Genomic DNA, 24,284 nt, shown 5'->3' with positions numbered 1-24,284 from the left:
GATTTCTATCCTATGTTTATAGACTATGTCTCCCATATATATTCTATCGTTATAGAATGTTTAAAGTCATAACTTTAACGAAGAAGAATTCCTTTCATTTCCAAATTTATATATATTCAAATTTAGGAATATGATTAACTCACACTAATCTTTTGTAAACCTAGTAAACAAAAGATTGATTTACATCTTTATGAGAAATCAAACAATATAATCTTTCTCTCATAAGACGCTTATAGCTCCCACTAGCTTGCTAAGATTCATGATAGATGGATCTCTACAACTTACAAGTCTTGTGATTCATAGTCTTATACATATATTATCAAGACTATCTTGATAATGGTTTCGGAAACCCATATTATATCCAAACATTGAATCACCGTTTAGTTGTAGCTAGCAATCTTCGAATTAATAGAAACCAAGACTACATCAAAGATGGTTTCTTCCAAGTCAATCAATCTCGTTGATTATAGTCATCCTAAGCTACCAATTAGATATGAAGTTTCACTAGTTCGGGTCAAATGGTATTGTACCATTTCCTTGAGTATATGTCGTATATACATTCAATGTAGTCATAAGGATTTTCATTCTTATTTCTTTCGAATTAAGAGGAGCAACTCTATGACATAGTTATAAAGTTCAAACTATTCAATTGAGATCGTCTATAAATCCTTCTTGACTACCTTGGAGCTTGTGGTGTAGGAACTAGGTTGTTATATTTGTTGATCATCATCTTGTTTCTCAAAGAACCCATTCTTTGAGTTCTATCTCTCGTTCATTTGCTCTATCTTAGGCAAATCCTAGTGTAGGATTACAATGAACTACCCAACAAACAACATTTGTTAGTTGGTTTATAGAAGTGATATCCAAAGGTTAATTAAAGGATATCCCACAAGATTGTTCTCAAACAAATATTGCTTATTAGCTCACAACCCCAAATCTTAACACGATTAAGACTTGTCTTTCTTTCCAACTACATACTATGGAGTCATGAAAATTTTGGAAGATCTTCTAATTGACAATCATATTGTCTTAGAAGTATATATCCTATATATGGGTAATTGATAACATCCAATGAACTAAGTTTCATTTGAGTTCGTTCTTATCCGAATGGAGAATCTTATGATGCTATTTTCCTTAATATCTTTCAAGAAAAACACTTTTAAAGTGTTATTTTTCCTTGGATCAAATCTAAGGAGGTAAATACTTTAGACGTCTTACTCATGAACTTACATTCTTGAATTCTTCGAAACCTTTTGCAAAGTATTCGGACTTGTGTTTATTCAAAATAAACAATAGTCCAACCAAGAAGGATCTCCTGTGAGCGTCATACAACATGAGTAGTATTATGTTGTGGACAAGTGCCACTAACTTTTAAGTGAATTAACCTCAACAACTTTGTGATTCTTTCTTCTTTTCAAAAGAAATTTGAACATTTTGCCTCTATACAATTTTAACAAGTAGGCATTGGATCCGGATTTAATGATCTATAGCATCCATCTATGACCAACTTGTAATTTATGTTTTAGAGGTGCCACAACTCAGTGGGATTAGTCACTACCTTGCAACCTTTTGGGTTTTAAGCATCATTATATTCTAAATAGTTAACACTACCACATCATCTCTATTATAGAGACAAACAATTAGATTACAATAATCTAATCATTCATTAATAAAGAACAATGTTTTGTCAAACAAAACATTCATCCATCTCTTCTAGTGACGGAATTAAGTTCCTTATTCAAATTGGAATATAAAGACAATCTTTATTTTTCCAATTTCCTTGGTAGTTCATATGAGGAAGTAAGTACCATCTGCTTTCGCAGAGATCCATATTTTATTCACGTTCCAAATGTGAAGTACTTTTCTTCTTTAAGGAGATTTCTTCCCCTTTGCCGCATTTTAGGAATGTTTTTGAGCTTCCTTTGCTTAATTTGTGCCACATGTCATTGATGACTTGTCCATTTGTGATGGGTCATATGCGACATGGAGCTTTGTGATGCATCATTTGTATGCAACGAAATTCACATGTCTACAACCCCAAAATAAGAGCTTAATGAAAAAACATTAATATATTACTACAAAATACCAAATGTTCAAGGATATGCAAAATGAAGGGAGCTGGGTTTCAAGGTTGATGATGCAATCACAAGCGTTTATATATGCTTTCACATTTTTCAAACTTGTACATTAATGATTATAAATTTTATTTATTTTGAACTCCTCTAAAAACACTATTCATGAGGGTTTGTATGGTTCTAAAAATTTGAACAGCGATATACCCATCCTTAAAGCGTAAAGGATGCGATCACAAACGTTTACCTATCTTTTCACATTTTTCACACTTGTAAATTAATTATTATAATTTTTTAATGTGTTTTATAATTTTTTTAATCTCACTTTTTACCTAAAGTATACTATAAAAATAAATAAACAAATAAAACTTTTTTTTTAATTTATATAAAATAATAATACAATAATACATATTTAATACATATACACTATGACTATTGTATTTTATAGTAAGGATTTTTAGTAGTTTAAAAAATTAAAATCATCAAAATAACATTTTTCTTAACGTGTCAAAACGGATTACCCGCTTGTCACCCTCGTGTAAACTTGTAAGGACCCATCATTAACGGGTTCTTATCATGTGACTCGATAATGCCCCGATTAGTTATCATGTCGACCCGAAACCCGTTATTTTCATGTTGTTTACGTGTCGTGTTAACGGATCGTATAAAAAAAATTGCTAGGTCTAAAGTATATTGTGCCGAAGTGCTTTTTCTCTCATCAGCAACAAGAATTTCAAAACATTGAAGTCAAGCACATATGTTATTAGGACAACCTAGCTGACCTATTCACCAAGTCACTGGCAAAGTCTACTTTTCAGAAGTTTGTTCGAGGAATTAGTATGCATAAACTTTCTGAGTTGTAACATTATTAGTTCTCTTAGGAATTATGTCAAACTCAAGGGGAGCATCCCAAAGTGTACTCACTTGGCCTTAATGTACTCTTTTTCCCTATGATTAGGAGCATTTTTCCTTGAGTTTTTGCTTCCTGACGAGGTTTTAACAAGGCACCCATCCTTGGGCTAGTCATACCCTTGTGTACGTCCCATAGATGTTTAATTTGGCTTTGTGTTAACTCACATTTTTTCGTAGACTATGGGTTTTTGTCTCATATTGGATTTTACGATAGCTAGGTTTTGTGAGACTTGTTTCCATATACAAATTCCATGTTTAGGACTACTATGTTCCCAAATGAGTGCCGCCGAGACGACTTCACCAACCTTACTGGATATGATGTGATATCTACTTGAGTATTTACACAGTCAAGGAAGAGTGTTATGAATATTATCTAATATGTGATTTTATAAACCCTAGTTAGATTTGGCTTATAGATTACCCATCATTTTGGTAATTCTTTCCTATTAGATTGTAATTACTTGGAAAACAAGTTATTCCCTTCTTCTTAGTTTACTATAAATAATAAAGACACTGATATATGGAGAATCACACAATTCCTAAGCATTCTACAACTTCTCTCCCCTCTCTCTCCCTTTATAAAATTGGCCACAACAGTATGAGGTTGTTACGAATTTTAACATGGGCATATCAGCTTGTGCTATAAATTGGTTAAAAATAATTCGAGTACAATTTGTGTTTGGTTTATGACCATTAGCACTCTGTTAGCAATAAGATGAATGAGAAATTGGCTAAAATGATCAATTTATACATTTCAAGCTCATGATTACTTTTCTCAGTATTTAATTAATATGTCGTCTACATTTTATTTATATATTTTTACTATCTCATTTTGATCGGTTCAATAATTGACATTTATAAAATAATCAATTTCAGTCTATTCCAAACATAAAAATGAGATCCAACAAAGTATCTGCTTCTTTTAGGAAAATGAGACAAGCTTAAAATTAGAGTACTTGACTAATAAAGGTTCGATTCCCACAGATGGAGTTGTTTTTGCATGTATTCTAATATATATCCTTGTGGTAAGGTGTTCTGTTTTTACTCATGCATTCCGATTGCGAAATTCCCAATCCCTAAATTATTATAATTGTTTTAAGCTCTCCCATGTCCCCTAATATTAGTAAATGAAGAAAATAGTGTACTTAAAAAGGCTTAGTTCTTTATGAGATGTGCCGATGTGGTTTGTGCGCTGTACACTCCAATTTTTATTATATTAGTTTTAAACTCTCCATCTCTCTCTAATAATGCAACTTAAATTACAGCGTGCTTGTGTGCTTTACGCACGCCATAAAAACGTCGCACATTGTATGCATGTACTAATTTTAAAGCCGTAAATTGTCACTTTTCTTATAGTTTTTGGATACCACGATATATAGTTGCACACCAAAACATTATCGAATTCATGCTCCCAAATTATTGCCGTACGTATGTGACAAATTAATGGTTATTCCCATACTTTTGCTTCTAAGTAATTATAAACAAGCTAAAAATTATTCGAAATATATCTAATAATAAGATATATTATATGTATCTTGATCAATCTTTGAAGGACGTCAAACAAATCCATACATATATAGGATAGAATTTGCTTATGTCAACAGTTACCAGCTTGAATTAAACTTCCAAAGCAAAAGAAATTGGAGTGTAGTTTTGATACTCTATCCACCCTTGGTATATATTCCTTGTACAAATTTTCAAAAGCGTTCCGATTCTCTCTCTCATAACAAAAACATCAATCACAACCCCACAATTATTTCCCAAGAAAAACTCCATGGAGCCCTCCGATCAGCCAAGAAGGATTGCTTTCATCGCCAAGTCTCAAAGTCGAAACTTTGCCAGAACCTCGCATGAGGACGACACAGCTTTTGAAGCTGCAAATTCAGAGCTCAGTTCTCCTTTGTTATCGTATACTTCCCTGAAGGATCTGATGCCCTCCTCGCCAAGTCTAAAATGTTGTTCGTCTTCAAAAGCTTTGTTTCATATTCGATCGGCTTATGAGATTCCGATAAGCAACTTGTTAGTGCAGAAGGCTGCCTTGGCTTACTTGCGGCCCATGCCAAATCAGTCAAATACTACCGCCGTACAGTGCTTTTCGACTAAGCTGCTTTTCGGTCACCTCAAAATTTTGAGCAGCCGTTTCGCTACTGCAATAAGGCGGGTGTTCAGCAGGATATCAGGAGCATTTCATAGGGTATATGACACAAGTAAAACCCACAAAGAATGTCCTGTGTATTTGGGTGGGTAGAAAAAAGAATTAGCGAGGAAACAAATACGGTTAGGGTTTTCTCGTTTAGATATGAGAAGAAGAGATTCAAATTTGAGTCATCTTCCGATTGTGTTGAGAAAAATACCAACAGATCAGTAGCCAGCTAGTTGGTAATTTGGTGAATAGTTTGTCTATTGCCTTGGCATGAGATGGTTTTGTTGATCGTCCAGCTTTTGGAATGAACGTTTTGTTTCTTAGTATTTAAGTTTAATTATGCCAATTTTGCTTGCTTATCGTTATTTTTTTTTTTAGTTTAATTTGGACTCCATTTTTGCCAATATAGTTTCTGCTACGTTTATTTTTGTTGGATTAATTTGTACTACGTTAATAATCTTTACCAGAATAGATTGTTTTATGTCAGTCCAGAAAAACAAGAGAGTATCAAGAAAGTTGTTCCGGACATGAATATATGCTTGTTGAAAGAATATGCAACTGTTTCGTATAGTAGTATCTTATAAAATCAAATCGGTTGTTATTTGCTATCTACACATGGTGATGGTGGATAGGGTTTACCCCGTGGACTTAGGGCCAAACTCAACCACCTCGAACAACTATGTCTTGTGGTGGGAACGATTACTATTATTTTCGCTTACTAATAATGAATACTTGTAGGCATAATTTATTGAAGGCCCTGAATAATTATGGAGGTCATAGATAGAGAGGGGGTGCGTCACAGAGAAGAGAGAGACGTGTAATTGTGAGGTGATAAAGAGAGATGTGTAATTGTGAGATGTGTATTATATCACCTCATTGTGCCTTCATTTATTAGGGAAGGTTAAATCCTTAGCCTAATAGGATTACAACTCTAATAGGATAATATCTAACTCTAGGGAATATTCCACGATATCCCTACATACATTAGGATTTACACAATCACATTCCTAATCAAATAGGGGTAGGGAAGGTTAAATCCTTACCCTAATAGAAGCAAAAATATTGAAAGATGGGTCATATTAGCTTCAGTTGGCGATAGGCCAAGTGATAATTAAATTAGAATGAATTAGCGTAAACCAAAATACCCAAAAATATATATATATATATATATATATATATATATATATATATATATTTGGGTATGATTTATAACACGGGAATTCCAAAAATTAACATTGGGTAGAAAAAATAATGCAGCCCAACCTTATTGGGCTGGCTACTATGCGAGGATAGGCCCTGCAGGACGGTTGCAAGTCATTAGGCCTTGAGGAGGGCTGGGAACCTCTGGACTGTGTGGTCTGGGTAAGCCCAACAGCAAAAGCTGCTAGTTTGGGCCAAAACTGGGCGCAAGAACAGGCCCAGCTGAAGGCTGGCTTACGGGTTGGCATTTGTGAAGCCCAGCCGAAGTTGGGATTGGGTTTTGGGCTGGGGCAGTTCCAGCCCAGTAGTGAAAAACTGCTGGCGAGTTGGGCCAAGGCATAGGCGAAGCCCAGCAAGCAATGTTTTTGCTGAAGGCAACCTTGGGCACGGGACAAAAGGGCCCAGCAAGCACTAAGTTGCTGGTATTGGGTCAGGGACGCGTAAGGCAGGTCCAAGAAAGTTGCAGGCCTTCTTGGGTTAGGCTGGGGTTGCAGGCCCGTGAAAACCCTACCAGGCCGAATGCCTGGTGTGCCTTGCGTGAGCAGCGAAGCCCAAAAAACTACTGCCATGTGGTCTAAGGTGTCAAACAATGCCATTCCCATATGTGCTCCACGTGGTTGGGCTGCAGGCCGACTACCGTGGTCGGTGGTTGTGCCAGGGCCGGTGCAGCGACTAGCCGCAACCATGCCACATAATTCCCAGTTTTTTTCTTCTTTTTTTTTTTTTTTTTTGACGTTTCTAAGGTTTAAAGAACCCTAAATTGCCTCTAATTTATGTATATGCTTTGACTCACAAATTCCACATTGCAAAATAATAATTGCGTAATGCATGAAACGTGTGTATATATATATATATATATATATATATATATATATATATTGGGGAATGTTTTCATGCTTCGTGGACGTTTCAAATACATTTCAAATATCTTACTTTATTTTAAGCGTACCTGATTGGCAGAAAATAACAAAAGCCTTTGAATTTGAAAGCCGAAATTGCATCTCTAATGCGTTGTATCACGTTCAACAAAGTCTCTTTAGCGTAGCGTCAAAAGCGTGCTAATAACGTGTTGTAGGCTTAATTTACTGAATAATTATGGAGGCCATAGAGAGAGGAGGTGCTTCACATATATAGAGAGAAGAGAGAGATGTGTAATTATGAGGTTTGTATTATATCACCCCATTGTACCTTTATTTATAGCAGTAGGGAAGGTTAAATCCCTACGCTAATAGGATTACAACTCTAGTAGGATAATAACTAACCTTAGGGAATATTCCAAGATATCCCTAGATACACTAGGATTTACACAATCACATTCTTAATCTAATAGGACTGCAACACTACTATCTTTTTATGAAATATATGTGGAGCTAAAGAGGTTTAGTCAAACAAAAATGCTATTCTTACCATTTAGTTACCATCTCTCTAATCGAGATGAAATTGCATGTGTTAGCGGGTTCTACCTCTATTAGAGAGATAGTGCAAATAGATGGTAACTGTAACATTACTCTTATTCAAACACTTTGGAAATGGTTAAAATGAAATCACCACGGGGCTTAGTGGTTGGGGATGAATTTCAGGCCTGTATTTCATATGGCACGTCCTGGGTTCGATTCCTGACGATGGTGAATCACACGATGGTGGTCAGGAGGAGGTTAAAATGCCTCTGTGAGTTTTTCTGGCCCCTAAAAGGGTGGACTTTCATGGAAAAACCACCAAATAAGGTAACTCTATTAGTTTATAAAAAGTGATGAGTACCTTTGAAATATTGGTGTTTTTTCAACCGATCAAAAGAAAAAGAGTATCACGCTTCAAATGGTTGTATATTAACACTATCCTCTAAAAAGAGATCTACAATTACATTAAGGGTTTCTCGATGCCTCTTGATCTAAGGATAACGAGTGATGAGTTAAACTCTTTATGTCGAGGTAATAAACATTCTTTTTATTTTCCTTTGAAATTTGATATTGACACTTCAAAACAAGTCATTATGCATTTCTATTCTTAGGGTACAAAGTATAGTAAAAAAAGGAAAAGAATACCACATGACTTTTTTCGAATTCCAATTAAAGAGAAAATTTTCAGTACAATTAGAATAGAACACATGACAGTACACCACATATCATAATATAAGTAGAGGGATACGCACAATAAAAGCATCTCTAAATTAAGTCATCATGTGGTCCACTTATTTTATAACATGAGGTGTACTTCCCGTGTTCCGAGTTGTTTGTCATTAATGCGATATATATATTTTTTTGGTCTAAAAAGATAATTTAATTAATCCTATAAAAGGTTACAAGCCAACACAATGGAAGACAAAATAATCCAAATACATTGGGGGGAACAAATACATAAAAGCCCTACCTAATTAAATAAACTAAAATGGAAACCCAAATCCCTAATTTCCAATTGCAGAAAGCAGTGTCCGGCGCCGTCACTGCCACGAAAGTCTTACCAGCAATTATCGAAGCAGCAACATTAGAGAAAATGACCGAGTGGTGAAAACGAACAAGACATCGCAACACAAAAGTACCAAACCCGCAACAAGAATCACACCACATCCAGATTTCTTCACCAAAGACGCAAAGCCAAAAGATAGTCACCAGATCCAAATCTTATTCACGAATCCCTACAAATATATACAAACATAGTAACACATGGGTAGAAGGTGAGGCTATGGGGTATGTAAAATACCCTTACTTTGGCCGAAGTTGCAGTACACTTGGCCTCGATGGAAATCCAGCAAGCCGCTTTTTGGGGGGGGGGGGGGGGGGAGGGGGGTGACAGTGAAGGAGGGAAATAAATTTGGCAACCATATTCGGTCCAGAGTTCGCAAATCAGAGCGAATGATGGGGTGGGGATGGTTTAGGGGAAGGGAGGCAAAGGGAAAAGTGAGGGGAGATGCAATTTTGAGTTTGGAAAAGAACAGCCAGATGAGAAGGAGGGGTGGAAAGGAGGGACATGAAGCCCAAAAGTGAGACAATCTCACGGAAAAATTTGAGACAAAGCTCAAGGAAACTGAAAAAAAATCTCAGGGGAAAATTGAAAAAAAGAGAAGAGGATCAGGAAAAAGAAGGAAATAGGAGAATAAGAAACTTGGCACAAGGATAGCCACCAGCACTCAAGCCAAAGGCTAGGGCCAGCGGCAAAGGAGTTTGCAAGGTTGGAAACCAGAGAGTGTCTCACATCTCGATTAATGCGATTTTTCTTTCTTCCAATTCGAGGATCCTTGTGTCATTGTCCCTTCAAAATCCAAAATCTTTTATTGACTCCAAGGTTTCAAGTCTAGAATCTGGGATCATTAGTCGACGTTGTAAGTTATTACTATCGTATTTAAGAAACAAAAAACAAATAAGTGGTTGATAAACTCTATTTATTTTATAAAGAAGGCCAATAAAAATCAGTTTTGGTTTCTAATTTATATAACCAGTTCTTGCATAATAATGCACACGAAAATAATAACCACAATTCCTTTCAAAATAATACATTAAAAAAATGATAACTACACATTTTTTTGGAATTGTTATTAGCACTTTAAAAATCTCATTCTACATTCCAAATTTTCTATATTAGGAAAGAAAAATACATTTGTGAGGAGTGTAGAATAAGATTTTTGAAATGCTAATAACACTTCCCTTTTTTTGTTTTTTTCTCTTTCCCTATAAATTTTTTTTCTCTTTCTCTATATACATGTAGCAGTAGAAAAATAGTGTATAGTATCTAAACTGCGGTATTTATTTCAAAATGGACTGTTGGAATATGGTTAAAGATGCGCTAAAAAAAGAGATATATAGATGATTAACTTGGCTTTATCTTCGGTAGTCTATCCTATCAAGTAATCTGACTTATTAACAAAACACTCATCGTTTCATTTTAATTTTTAAGAGTAAAATGCAGTGAGTTTTGCTCATAGTTTGGGGCCTCTCCTATTAAGAGCAAGGTGATGCATCTTTAGTCATCGATGCTCTCCAATCTGATGGAGCAGTGGCGTGTAATGGTGCTTTTGGGCACATTTTAAATGCTGCTCGACTGATTCTAAAGTCCGTTCCAGATTGGAAAGTTAGGTTTGGTCGACGCGATACGAATAAGGTTACCTATCGACTTGCGAGATTGGGTTTAATTTTAGATGATCAAGTCTCATGGTTTGAAAAACCTCTAAATGTAATCTCTGATATTTTTTTTGAGGATAGTCTTACTACTTAATTTAATGAAGATGCTCTTTTTCCTTTCAACCGAGTTGAAATCCCTCACAAAAATTTTATCAAAATCCATTGTTCGCATCATATCCCTTTTATTTATACGTGTTCTACCTGATTAATGAATATATCCTTAATCTAAAAAAAAAAAAAAAAAAAAAAAAAAAAGAAAAGAGTAAATCAATCTTTTAGCGTCTCATCTTTATTTTTCAGTCTACCCAGTTATTCGTAGAAGAAAAATTGGATAAACTTGAAAAGGAAGAATCTTTATCTTTCCAAGGTCACATGCTATGCTTTTAAGCTAACTTTATCTCCACAAAACCGCTACCTCAAGTCAAATGCCCTCATGAAAAAAAGAGTCCTTGAAAAAAACCTTCTCTCTCGTTCCCACACATTTCTTGCCAGATCAAAATATTGATTCCCGCAAAGGACTCCAACCAACAATACTTTCTCACCCACACACCTCTCTCTCAAGGCAGATAAACCAAAATAAGGAGTCTCTTTACATCTCCCCCCCCCCCCCCCTCCCCCAACTTCAATGTCTTCATCAAGCAAAAAGAAGAAGCTTCTTACAACCATTCTCACAGCCAATGTTGCAGCCTGCGGTTGCGGAAGGCCGAAGCTTTCCGACGTGTACGAGCCGACCCCAAAACCCAAAATCCAAACCCACAAAAACCCTATTCACCGATCCCTCTCCTCTTCAAGTTCCGGAGATCAAAATGGCAAGAGCTTCACAGTTGAGGACGACAACGAAGACCGGTGCACCTCTACCACCGTTTCTTTTAACAACAACAGCTCCTCCTCGCAGTCACACCCATCTGATTCGGCGGAGAGTACGAATCCTAAGAACACAAAGATTTCGAGCCCGAATACGATGAAAGTCCACGACAGCATTGCGGTGGTGAAGGAATCAAACGATCCTTATAAGGATTTCAGGCAGTCGATGCTGCAGATGATTGTGGAGCAGCAGATTTACTCGAAGGACGATCTGCAGGAGCTGCTCAGCTGCTTTCTGGAGCTCAACTCTGCATCCCATCATGATGTTATCATCCGAGCATTCACACAAATCTGGAACGACCTCATCAGAGAAAGCGAGAAGCCGATGATCATGTGAATACCAGATGGGTTCCACATGCCGCGGCCATGTGAAGCATTGAATTGATGGGAAAGTGGGGGAGGAGGAAAATTGATGGGAAAGTGGGGGGAGGAGGAAATTCAGAGGCGTGGGGTAGGTTGGGAAAATTCATTACTCATAAATTCAACGGAGAAGTAAAAAAAGTGAGATATTTGGTAGTTATTGGGTTTTTGCCTGGATGGACAGTAGTTTTAAGTAGCAATATGCAGAGTTGTTGATATAATCGTATTTTATTTTATTGGCATTTTATGTGAGTGTACAATTTCCAACATTTACATTCAATACTAACTGTGTAGTTTTAATTAATGATTTTGTAGTTGAGCACTCATTGTCCTCGTTTTCGATGTCTGATTTATTTTTTTAACAAATGATATTATTTACATTAAAAGAAATGAAGTATATTATTTACATTAAAATAAAAGAAGTGGGTTTAACTTTACAATAAATTAATAATAATGTGATTTAAATTTGTATTTGACGAGAATTGCAGTTAAGACCTCGTGAAGAGGAATACCGCCTCCTTGCTTTCTATGTTTGGTATTTTAGTTTTGGGTAAATGACTATGTTTGGTTGGTGAGGCTATTTCAGTTTAAACTTAAAGCTATAGTCAATTTTGAAGTTAAATTTGACTCTAGTTGTTATATCATTCCTATTATTTTGGAATTTAACTACAATACTTAGATTATTTAATATGCTTACCATAAGTTAGATACAATTTATATAAATATTTAGCCAATCCCTTAAATTTTAGTCCAATACACAAGTTATATATGACTATTTGATAACCAAATTGATAGCCAATCCCTTAAACAAAATGATAATCCAATTCACGAAGAACATAAGATAACCAAATTGATTCTGCACATGCATAAGCAAAAGCCATGTATTCCGATTCATTTAACGAAGAATACGCTTAGCAGCAATAAGATGTAATGCACAAGGTTAGCCATAAATTGAGCAACATGATTAACCGCAAAGGCAACGTCAAGGCGTGTCGATGAGATACTGATAAGAACCAAGCAGTTGACGGAACTCTGTAGCATCGGTAAATGGGAGTCACCTTGATTGGAATACTGGGCACGGCTAGCAATGGTTGTGAGCATGGCTTGCAGCCAACCATATTAGACCGCTTGAAAGTATCAACGACATATTTGGTCTGAGATAAATGAAGGCCAAAGGGATTATTGTGGCTACCACAATACCAGAAAATAATGGAGCAGCTCAAGATCTTTGACAACAAATTCTTTGGCCAACAACGCAATGAAGTGAGTAAGAGCATCCTGATTATCACTAGTCAAAACTATATCATTAACATAAATCAATACTACCAAGGTACAGTAAACTGATGAAAAGTGAAAGGGGAAGGATTAGCTTGACTCTAAACAAAAACTTGACGAATAAAAAATGAACTGAACCGTTGAAACTAGGGACGATGAGTCTTCTTGAGACCATAAATAGCTTTATGAACTTTGTAGAAGTAGTGTGGCTTTTGAGTATCAACAAAATCGCATGGCTGCACCATATAGACACACAAAAAGCCATTTTCGACATCCAATTGACAAATGGACCAACCATGAGTGATATCCAAGCAAAGAAACATACAGGAGGTAGCGGGTTTGACAATGAAAACCCTTGGCCACCAGGGGCGACCATTCTATGGAACTATTAGCAAGGCATTGATCTTGAAGACCCATTTGCAACCAACAAAATTGTGGTGACGGGCCAATGTCCATGTTTGATTTTTGGCATTGAATTCATCCGTTATGGCATCGCACCACTTAGGAATATGAACAATGTGGGTAAAACAAGTGGGCTACATAAGAACAGTGAAAGCAAATAGTAAGTTTATGAGGTAAAGGGTAGGGTACAATTCCGTCTGTGCGAATTTCGGCCGAGAAGGCCTTGTTTGAGATTTGGTCGCCATGGCATGATTTTGTACGCATGAGCTAAAGGAATGGGTTGCGAAGTGGGCACAAGTAAGGAGAAGGCCCACTGGCCGTGGACCCAAACGGATGCAGGGGAGGCAGGGGCCTAGATTCTATCAACCATGAATGTTGGGTAGAGAGGACAAAAGCAGAGGGAGGCAGAAGCCTAGGTTCTGTCAGCCCTGAAGGTTGGGCCGAGAGCACATGAGCAGAGTCCACAGTGGGTACTGTGAGCACTGGAGCACAGCCTAAGGCAATGGTGTGGGCTTGAGGTACCACGTCGGTGACTGGGTGTTCCAAATGTTGTCATTGTGCAGAGGTGTTGTTGGCTTTGGGTAAAGGGGAAAGGTAAGTTTACCCCACATTGGTCCATACCAGATAATTGAGCGAATTGGTGAGGTTGTGGACCGACTTGACTTACCTCTAAACTCTAAAGTTGTCGAAGGTGCACAATGTTTTCCAGGTTTCCATGCTTACAAAGATATGTCTCTGACCCTTCGAATGTTATCCAGCCCCAGCCCTTGGAGATCAAGCAAAATTTGACTAGAAGGAAAAGGTTCTAAGGAACAAAACTGTCAAACTTGTGAAAGTCATTTGACGAGGCAACTTGGGAGACAGAGCTTTTATTCACGTTTGTTTCTTTAGTTGTACCTCTGTGTAATGTAGAAATTTGGGGATAAAAATTTCTTAAGAGGGGTATTATGACCCGTCCATAATTTTGTAATGATGGTACAGTGGGTGCTCTAAAGGCAAATGTGTTGGTGTATTTCATTAATATATATGTGTGTGTGTGTGTGTGTGTGTGTATGATGTTGCGTGAGAGACTGGCTGCAATGCCATGTCTCTTGGAATTGAATATATATGGTGCTGACAGTGGGATAAAGGGAGAAAGGCTGCAGTGATATGCCTTTTGGCTGCAGGCCGTGCTTTTTTCTGATGAATTGACGTGTCTCTTAGATTGAAGAAGCATGGCTGCAGTTGTCTGATGAACAATAGGATTGCATCCTTTCGGAAAAATGAAAGGATGAAGCAGGTTGTCTTTCAGAAAATGAAAGGATGCAGCAGGTTGTGTTTTTTATTTATTAAAAGATGCATCCGTTCGGTGGCACTGATGCAGGAAGTCATGACCTTTTACATGCACACTTTGATCCATCTTTAAAGGGTTCTATAGTATCTATAAATAGCCCATGTTCGCTGCATATTTGGATATATAATTCTTCAAACAATATTTTCTTATTCTCTTTCTTTCCATCAAAATCATACAGTTTCATTTTAGAAGATTTTAAGAGAATTTCAGTTCTTGCTAAACTAAAATTCCAAACTTTGTTGTATCCTGGAAGTGATTTGCTTTAGACCCATTAACAAACTCATATTAGAGTGGGGGCAAATATCACTTTAAGGAAAAAGTATTAACGTGCCTCAAAGTCATTTTTTTCTGTTTAATTCTCAACCTTATTCTTACAATCTTAAAGTGATATTTGAAATGGAGAAGATGTTCGAAACTATGGCTTTGTTTGCAATGAACGACAGTGCTTTTTGGAAACTTGGACAAGTTTGACGGAACCAATTTCATGCGCTGGAAGGACAAGATACGCTGGATGTTGACGGCCCTGAAAATTGCCTATGTTCTTGATCGAAATCTACAGCCAATTCCTGAACCTAATGATTCAGATAGTGAACAAATTATTGCCAACAGAAAGAAGCGTGAAGACGATGAATTGATGTGCAGAAGACATATCCTGAATACTTTGTCGGATCGGCTTTACAATTTATTTTCTACAACTCAATCTCCAAGTGAAATATGGAATGCTCTTAAAGAGAAGTATACATCGGAGAAAAAAGGTATAGATAAATTTATCATGTTTAAGTTCTATGAATTCACTACGACTGATGGAAAATCCATTGTGCACCAAGTTTAAGATTTATTACTTTTGGTCACAAAGCTTCGTGAAGTCAAAATAATTGTTCCGGATGCATTGCAAGTAGGGCTATCATGTCAAAATTGCCCCCTGGATGGAACAATTATAGAAAGAAGCTTTTGCACATGGCAGAAGATATAAGTCTCCAAGATCTCTTGAAGGGGATCCAAATTGAAGAGGAAACGAGAAAATGAGAAAAATATTTTTCCTCACAAGACTTCACTAAGATTAATTATGTTGAAAGGAGCAATAGTAAGTTCAAAAAGAACTTGAAAGCAAATAACCTAGGAAAGTTAAAAAAGACATCCTTGGGCACCAACAGTGGCAAGAAAAATGCAACTTGCCACCATTGTGGAAAGAAAGGCCACTTTATTCGTGATTGCAGGTTCAAGAAAAATAAGGACGCTAAATTAAATAAAGCAAATATGGTAGAAGAAACTCATACTGAAGATATAATTGCTATGGTGTCTGAAATGCAAATTGGCATGATCACTGAATTGAACATGGTTGTAGCCGTTAAATCTTCTGACTGGTTGCTTGATTTTGGTGCTACCATACATGTTTGCAATGATAGAGCACAATTCAAAATCTACAAAACCGAAGAGAATGGTCAAGAAGTACTAATGTGCAATCACAATGATGCTAAGGTTCTTGGAAAATGGACTGTTGAACTACAATTCACTTCTGGAAAAACAATGACTCTGACAAATGTTTTTCATGTCCCAGACATTAAGAAGAATCTTGTATCTGCAAATCTACTGTGTAAAAGTGGTGTTGGAAGCTGACAAATTTATACTGTCAAAGAATGGTGTATTTGTTGGCAAGGGTTATTCATTTGATGGAATGTTCAAACTCAGTATCAATAAAGTGAATTCTTCTGTCTATATTGTTGACTCTTCTTCTACTTTATGGCATTCTCGTTTAGCACATTTAAATTATAGATCTTTAAAATATTTGTCTAAACATGGCTTAATTTCTTGTAAAGATGTTGCAATTAAAAATTGTGAAATCTGCACACAAGCTAAAATTACAAAGAAACCTTTTCAAAAAGTAGAAAGAAATACTGAAATATTAGATTTAGTTCATTCTGATATATGTGAGTTTAATGGTATTTTAACTAGAGGAGGAAAACGCTATTTTATTACTTTCATTGATGACTGTTCTAGATTTACTTATGTTTAGTTAATGTCTAATAAAGATGAAGCCTTTGAGTTTTTCAAATGATATAAGGCTGAAGTTGAAAACCAAAAGGAAAGGAAAATTAAAATCCTTAGGAGTGATAGAGGTGGTGAATATTTTTCAAATGAATTCTCTTTGTTTTGTGAAGAACATGGAATCATTCATCAGAAAACTGCACCTTACACTCCACAACAAAATGGCTTAGCAGAAAGAAAGAATAAGACACTCATTGATATGATTAATTCAATGATCATAAGTGCAAATGTTCCTACATATTTATGAGGTGAAGCTCTTCTTGCAGCATGCCATATACAAAACAGAATTACCTCTAAGAAAACTCATGTGTCACCATATGAAGTATGGAATGGCAGAAAGCCAAATTTGGATTATTTAAGAGTTTGGGGGTGTTTGTCCTTTTATAGGTCTCACGACCCTAAAAGATCCAAATTAGGTCCTAGAGGCATAAAAAGTATTTTTGTGGGATATGCCCAGAAGTCTAAAGCATACAAATTGCTTGAAGTGAACTCAAATGTCATTGTTGAGTCAAGAGATGTAGAGTTCTTTGAGGATAAATTTTATAATGACCCTAGTCCTAGTTCAGTTGAAAAACATGATCAACAATTAGTGTCGAAAGAAAATCCCAGTTCATTTTTCGGCACCAAAAAGAGAAAGGAACCGAAAGAGGTTCTAGAATGTATGCAAAGTCAAAGGGTCAGAAAAGAAAAGAATTTAGGTCCTGATTTTATATCTTCAGAAGCCATTTTATTTTTGGTGGAAGGAAACAGAGAAAAGGTTCGACATAAAATACCTTTCATTTTAAATGTAGAAGGAGATCTTGTAACCTTAAAAGAAGCAACGATTTCTAGAGATGCAACTTTCTGGAAAGAAGCTATAGATGATGAGATGAACTCATAGTTATCAAACCAAACTTGAACTTTGGTTGACTTACCACATGGATCCAAACCAATTGGTTGTAAGTGGGTGTTTAGAAGAAAATATAATACTGATGGTTCTCTGCAAACCTTCAAAGCCCGATTGGTAGCCAAAGGTTTTAAACAGAAAATGGAAGTTGACTACTTTGACACCTATGCACCAGTTGCAAGAATCACCTCCATTAGAGTGTTGTTTGCTTTAGCATCCGTATATAACCTATATGTACATCAAATGGATGTGAAAACAGCCTTTTTAAATGGAGATTTGGATGAAGAGGTTTGTATGGAGCAGCCGGAAGGATTTGTTCTTCTTGGTAATGAAAAGAAGGTTTGTAAATTAGTGAAATCACTATATGGTCTAAAACAAGCGCCAAAACAATGGCATGAAAAATTGGACTTTGTCATTTTGTCAAATGGTTTTAGACATAATAATGCCGATAAGTGTATTTATTCTAAATTCACTGATGAATATGGTGTTGTCATATGCTTATATGTAGATGATTTACTAATATTTGGGACCAACATGAAAGCTATATCTGAAACTAAGAAGTATCTAAATTCAAATTTCAAAATGAAAGATTTGAATGAAGTGGATACTATCTTAGGGATAAAAGTAAGGAGACATGATGGGGTTTTGCATTGTGCCAGTCACAGTATGTTGAAAAAATATTGCAAAAGTATAAGCATTTGCAAATAAAAGAAGCACCAACCCCTTATGACTCTAAAATCAACATGCTAGTAAATTTTGGCAGATCAGTTGCTCAACTTGAATATGCTAGTGCAATTGGAGGATTGATGTATGCTTCGCATAGCGCAAGGCCAGATATGGCATTTGCGGTTTGTAAGCTTTCAAGATATATTAGCAACCCTAGCACTTTATATTGGAAAGCAATTTGTAGAGTTTTTGGTTATCTTAAAATGACTACTAATTGGGTCTATTTTATTCAAGATTTCTAGCGGTACTAGAAGGGTCCTTAGATGCTAGTTGGATTACTAGCGCAAGCGATAATAAATCCAAAACAGGATGGATATTCACTATTGGGGGATGTACTGTTTCTTGGGTATCAAAGAAGCAAACTGTTATATCACACTCCACTATGGAATCTGAGTTTATAGCATTAGCAGTCGCATGCAAAGAAGCAGAATGGTTGAGAGATTTATTGTTCGACATAGACTTGTGGCCACAACTAATGCCATCTATTTCTTTGTATTGCGATAGTCAAGCTACATTGTGTAGAGCTTATAGCAAAGCATATAACGACAAATCTAGACATATTAGCTTTAGACATGAATTTGTCAAACAGTTAATAACACAAGGAGTTGTTAACATAACTTATGTAAGGTCAAATAAAAATTTGGCAGATCATTTTACTAAGGGACTCTCGAGAGATATGGTATAAAGTACATCTAGTGGAATGAGGCTGAAACCCTTTACTATAAATCACTAGTAATGGTAACCCAACTTTGCCTAGAACATCACTAGACCAAAGTTCAATGGGTAATAACAAGTTACTAATAAGTGGTTTGAATAAGCACTGAATAATTTATATAGCCTATTCCAGAATGTCAGTGCATACTGCTATGATATAGAGGATGAAATTTAAATTCTTAATGAGGTATAATAATATGAGATGTTCGAATAGCAGGAACATATACAAGTAACCTCACCTATATAAACATAAGAAGTGGTGCCGCTTCTACCAAGAGTCTTTTTAAGTTTTCTCTTGTAAATGTTTATGAAACCAGGATGTAGCACAGGGTCATAATAGTGCTAACTAGATACAAAATTTTCTCTAAGGAAGCTATAATATGATCATGTGTGTAGCATTTTTCAGTTTTGACTGATAAATACATAGTTTAAGGTATGGAAATGCCACTATTGTTTTTGTTAAAACCTTGTGATACTTACACTAATTGAAGGTTAAAATCGAAAGATACCTTTTTGTATGCATGCATATGAGTATGATTAAAATTAATGATAGAAAGATTGATTCATTATCATATTTCTAGTTTTATATATTTTGAGATAGAGGAGAATTGTTAGATGTTTCTAAGTATATCAGCATATATATTATTGAAATAGGAATAAATTGTTGGTGTATTTCATTAATATATATATATATATATATATATATATATATCTGTGTGTGTGTGTGTGTGTGTGTGTGTGTCTGATGTTGCGTGAGAGACTGGCTGCAATGCCATGTCTCTTGGAATTGAATATATATATATATATATATATATATATATATATATATATATATATATGGTGCTGACAGTGGGATAAAGGGGGAAAGGCTGCAGTGATACTGTGATATGCCTTTTGGCTACAGGCCGTGCCTTTTTCTGATGAATTGGCGTGTCTCTCAGATTGAAGAAGCATGGCTGCAGTTGTCTGATGAACAATAGGATTGCATCCTTTTGGAAAAATGAAAGGATGAAGCAGGTTGTCTTTCAGAAAATGAAAGGATGCAGCAGGTTGTGTTTTTTTGATTAAAAGATGCATCCATTCGGTGGCAATGATGCAGGAAGTCATGACCTTTTATATGTACACTTTGATCCATCTTTAAAGGGTTTATAAATAGCCCATATTGGCTGCATATTTGGATATACAATTCTTCAAACAATATTTTCTTATCCTCTTTCTCTCCATCAAAATCATACAGTTTCCTTTTAGAAGATTTTAAGGGAATTTCAGTTCTTGCTAAACTAAAATTTCAAACTTTGTTGTATCCTGGAAGTGATTTGCTTTAGACTCGTTAGAAAACTTATATTAGAGTGGGGGCAAATATCACTTTACGGAAAACGTATTAATGTGCCTCAAAGTCATTTTTTTCTGTCTAATTCTCAAACTCATATTAGAGTGGGGGCAAATATCATAATTTTGTAATGATGGTACAGTGGGTGCTCTAAAGGCAAATGAGAGAGCAAGGAGGTTTTTATGGTTCTGGACCAAAGTTAAGCTTGCTTGTCGCTTGTGTATGGGCGACAAGGCGTAGCCTTTTAGTTAAGGTTCGTCGCTTTTTATTAATGCTGAGATTAAGAGGTGAAGGAATAGATTGAGTTGAACTCGTAATTAATAAGATTTGAATTTAACATCTTTTACTTACTAATGAATATTGTAGTACTAACAATTTGCATGTGTCGTCGGTCATTATTCTTTATCATAGTTTTATTATTATAAAGATAATGGCACAACAATGTTCATTTTTTACACATCCTACTTTAATTCTAATCAATAGATTATACGGACAGGATTAAATATAGGTGTGCAGAGAAAAAAAAAAAGAAAACTGTGTGATTATCATTCCACTCTTTAATTCAAGTGGTATCATTGTTTGGGCTCGAGATTTTCGTAGAACCAATGAAGAGGTTTGGCATGTGAACCAATGAAGAGAGGAAACAATGATACCAAACAAGTAAGGCGACCGGGGTAAGTATCCAAACAAAATCTCCCATTGCTTGCTCGCTAAGGTTCAATTGTGTTTTGGCATGTGAACTAATAATAATATATTTTGGAGACATAACTAGGATTTTTATGCGAGAGCAAGTGCGTTAATCTTGTACATTGAAATAGCATTCACTCTTTGAAAACTGGTGTAGCATAAAACATAAACCAACCAAAATCTTGGCCGTTTGGTTTGGTGGGTTTATAGTTTGGCCCAATCAATCCTTCCATTTGGTCTGAAATTTTAGCCTAAAACTGTCCCAACTCAGTCCGATACCAATATGGATCTAGCCTTGGCTAAACAAAGAAACAATTGCTTTTTATCCACTTTTGCTAAGGGCTGGAATTTTTTTTTCTGAAAATTCCAATCCAATACCCAAATAAATAATACCAAAATTTTTGGGACTCCATACCAAACCAATCTTGAACTTTTGGTAAGGGAACAAGATTACATATTAGTGGTTCAAGAATTCCAAACCGAACAGATATATATATATATATATATTTTTTTTTTTTGGTTACATATATGTTGAATGTTGAATTTAAATAGTTTGATAGTAGGATATATTAGAAATAAAAGTATGCAATTAAGTGGTTTGGAACTTTAAAACGTTAATTTACTTGACCAAATTGCAATTTTACTCAGTGTTCTAAAAATCGGCCTAGGTGGTCGCCTAGGGGCTGGGCTGTGGTGCCCCGACTTGATTTCGGCCAAAACGTTCACTCAAGGCGGGGAGGATTTAGGCGGCTGCCTAGGAGCTCGTCAAGCGTTCTAGGCGGTGCTAAGCGGCAGTCAAGGCGGCTACAAATCCCAAAATCGCTGTAACTCTCTCAACAAATTTGCAACTTTCAATGTTGTACGTAGAAGCAGAGCCTCGGCGAGCTTCTGAAGCTTGCCATCTATGAGCATATGAGGGAAGAGAGAGTACGAAGAGAGAGAGAGAGAGAGAGAGAGAGAGAGCCTCGGCGGGCTCAAGTTGCAGTCTTGCAGATTAGCTTTGAGCTTCTGAAAGCACTAATGAAGAAGAAGAAACGAAAGGGTTGAATGGGCATGGTATTTTCACTTTCCAATGGGTCAAATGTGGTTTTGATCTGGGCTCCACCTTGGGGAGTGGAACCTAGTTTTAAATTTTGATACCACCATTGGCACACTGCAGTGGTCTTGTTATTGGGGAATGTGAGAGAGGTGGAGTGGAACCGGTTTTTAATTTTGAAACCACCAACTGGCATTGCATGGTCTTGTCATCTTTAAAAAGTTGGGATATAAATAAATATATATATATATATATATATGTTATATATAAATGTTATCTGCATTATTTAAATATGGTTTTTTTTCCCTTAGACTATCATATTAGATACATAAAATAAGTAATTATATAATCATATAATATATAATAAATCTAAATCCGCCTAATACGCCTAAGCGCTCGTTTAGACTCCGTTTAACTGCCTAGACGCTACGCCCTAACTTGTCGCCCGACTAACGTCTAGCGGTTTTTAGAACCATGATTTTACTTGACCAAATTGCAATTAAATAAATAAAATACAATTATGATGCTTTACCTAAGAAACAAAAATAAAAAATCAAAGCACTTCTAATCCATACAAGACTCCCGCGTGCTTCTCAGGGCCATCATTCATAAAATACACATCCATAATTTTCTGAAACGCATGCCACGTCAGCAAGCTATCTGAACCGGCCTGGTGACACTTACCGGCTGCCCGGTCCAACTTTAAAATCTTCGCCACCTGGTCCAGCCCTCCGTACAAGCTGTTACAGAACCGAATCATGTACTTGACGTCATAAATTCTATTTCCGAAAAACACCCTCACAATCCTCAAAAACTCTTCCATGCCACTCGGCAATTCCTTCTGGCCCGTGAGGATCTTCACCAAGTACCCAAAGTCGTACGCGCCGTGGAACGCTACCCAACTCACTGAGTCGTTGCAGACGAGTCCCGACGACATCATCAACTCTGCGAACCGGGCCGACGCGATGCCGTCGGAGAGGTTGCGGTCGAAGTCGATTCCCTGGCGGCGGAGGAGCTGGATGGAGTCTGAAGCGTGGCGGTCCCGGGCGATGTCGAAGTCGTTGAAGTTGAATTCCCAGATGTAGGGCGTCGGGGAGCCGAGGTCGGGGAGGTTGCCACCGGAGTCGGAGAGGGTGAGGCCCACCTGGATGAGGTTGAGATCGTCAACGTTGGATTTGAGGTTTTTGTAGTGATCGGTCGGCTGCGTATCGTGTTTGTACGGCTGTCGATATATTAGTCCGGGGAATTCTGTGTCCATCGAAATAAAGGAGCAGTCGTCGATCACTTGGCGAATTAGTTCGAACTCAGATTCTAGATTGTGGGCCCACACTTGTCGGATTGCGATCGGCTTCGACTTGGAACTCGAAGTTGAACTTACTTTGCGGCGGCACATGTTTGATTTAAATAACAAATTAAACAACGAAGGCTTGTGGATATTGGACGAGTGAAGACTGAAGAGTGGATGTTGGTATATATAGTGAGACATTAGGATCCCCATTCGAAATTGGGGAATCAAAGTCCATATGCGTGTAGGAATTTGGTAGTTGTTCTTTCCTTTTTATCTTACTTATGAGGAAATATAATTTAAGAAAAATTATTATCCGTTCTTACTTTCTAATGTTTATTGACTAAGACTTTATCAGTTTTTATATTTTCATCAAAATTTTTAACATTAATATATTAATGAATTACATGTAAGTTATATAATTTCTATAATAAAAATTAGTAATTGATTTAGAGTTTTAATACTCACATCCTTATTAAACTTCTAATTAATTTTCAATTCAAACATTTCCAAAGTATAAAAAATAAAATTATCATAAGTTTTGTACCCATTAAATTAAATTTTCAATTTTTTAATGTTATATGTACCCATTCTTAAATATATCAATTTGTTATATGAAAAATGTACCTTTTTTTAATATAAAATGTACCCATTTTTTTTGTATATAAAATTCATTCAATCTTTTCTCTAATCTATTTTTTAAACTTATATGGGTACATTCCATTTCGTTGATTTGAGAATGTATCTATGCCAAGTTTAAAAGAAGAAATTTAATAATATTATTAAGCCTAATATCATTTTTTTTGGTGTTTAAGAAGAATGTACCCATGTTTGGTACAATAATTTTTTGGTGAGTTTTCATGAACGTACCTGACACACCCCGACCGGAGTCGAGGCGTGT

At 36.2% G+C, this 24,284-nt stretch overlaps 1 protein-coding gene and 1 pseudogene across 1 annotated transcript; one reads left to right on the top strand and one right to left on the bottom strand.

Moving 5' to 3' along the window:
* The first annotated feature begins 10,855 nt into the window (after positions 1-10,855).
* On the top strand, positions 10,856-11,967 carry LOC137741298 (uncharacterized). Its single transcript, XM_068481020.2, has one exon. The coding sequence runs from the start codon at positions 11,065-11,067 to the stop codon at positions 11,638-11,640; it is 576 nt and encodes a 191-aa protein (XP_068337121.1). The 5' UTR covers positions 10,856-11,064; the 3' UTR covers positions 11,641-11,967.
* Positions 11,968-22,644: 10,677 nt separating this feature from the next.
* Positions 22,645-23,591, bottom strand: LOC137741435 (putative CCR4-associated factor 1 homolog 9 pseudogene; annotated as a pseudogene).
* Between the last annotated feature and the right edge of the window lie 693 nt (positions 23,592-24,284).

This window comes from Pyrus communis, chromosome 11 (assembly GCF_041283825.1).
Source record: "Pyrus communis isolate YQ-2024b chromosome 11, ASM4128382v1, whole genome shotgun sequence".
In the NCBI taxonomy this organism is placed as follows: Eukaryota; Viridiplantae; Streptophyta; class Magnoliopsida; order Rosales; family Rosaceae; genus Pyrus; species Pyrus communis.
The sequence above is the reverse complement of the archived record's forward strand: the minus strand, read 5'-3'. Positions and strand labels throughout refer to the sequence as shown.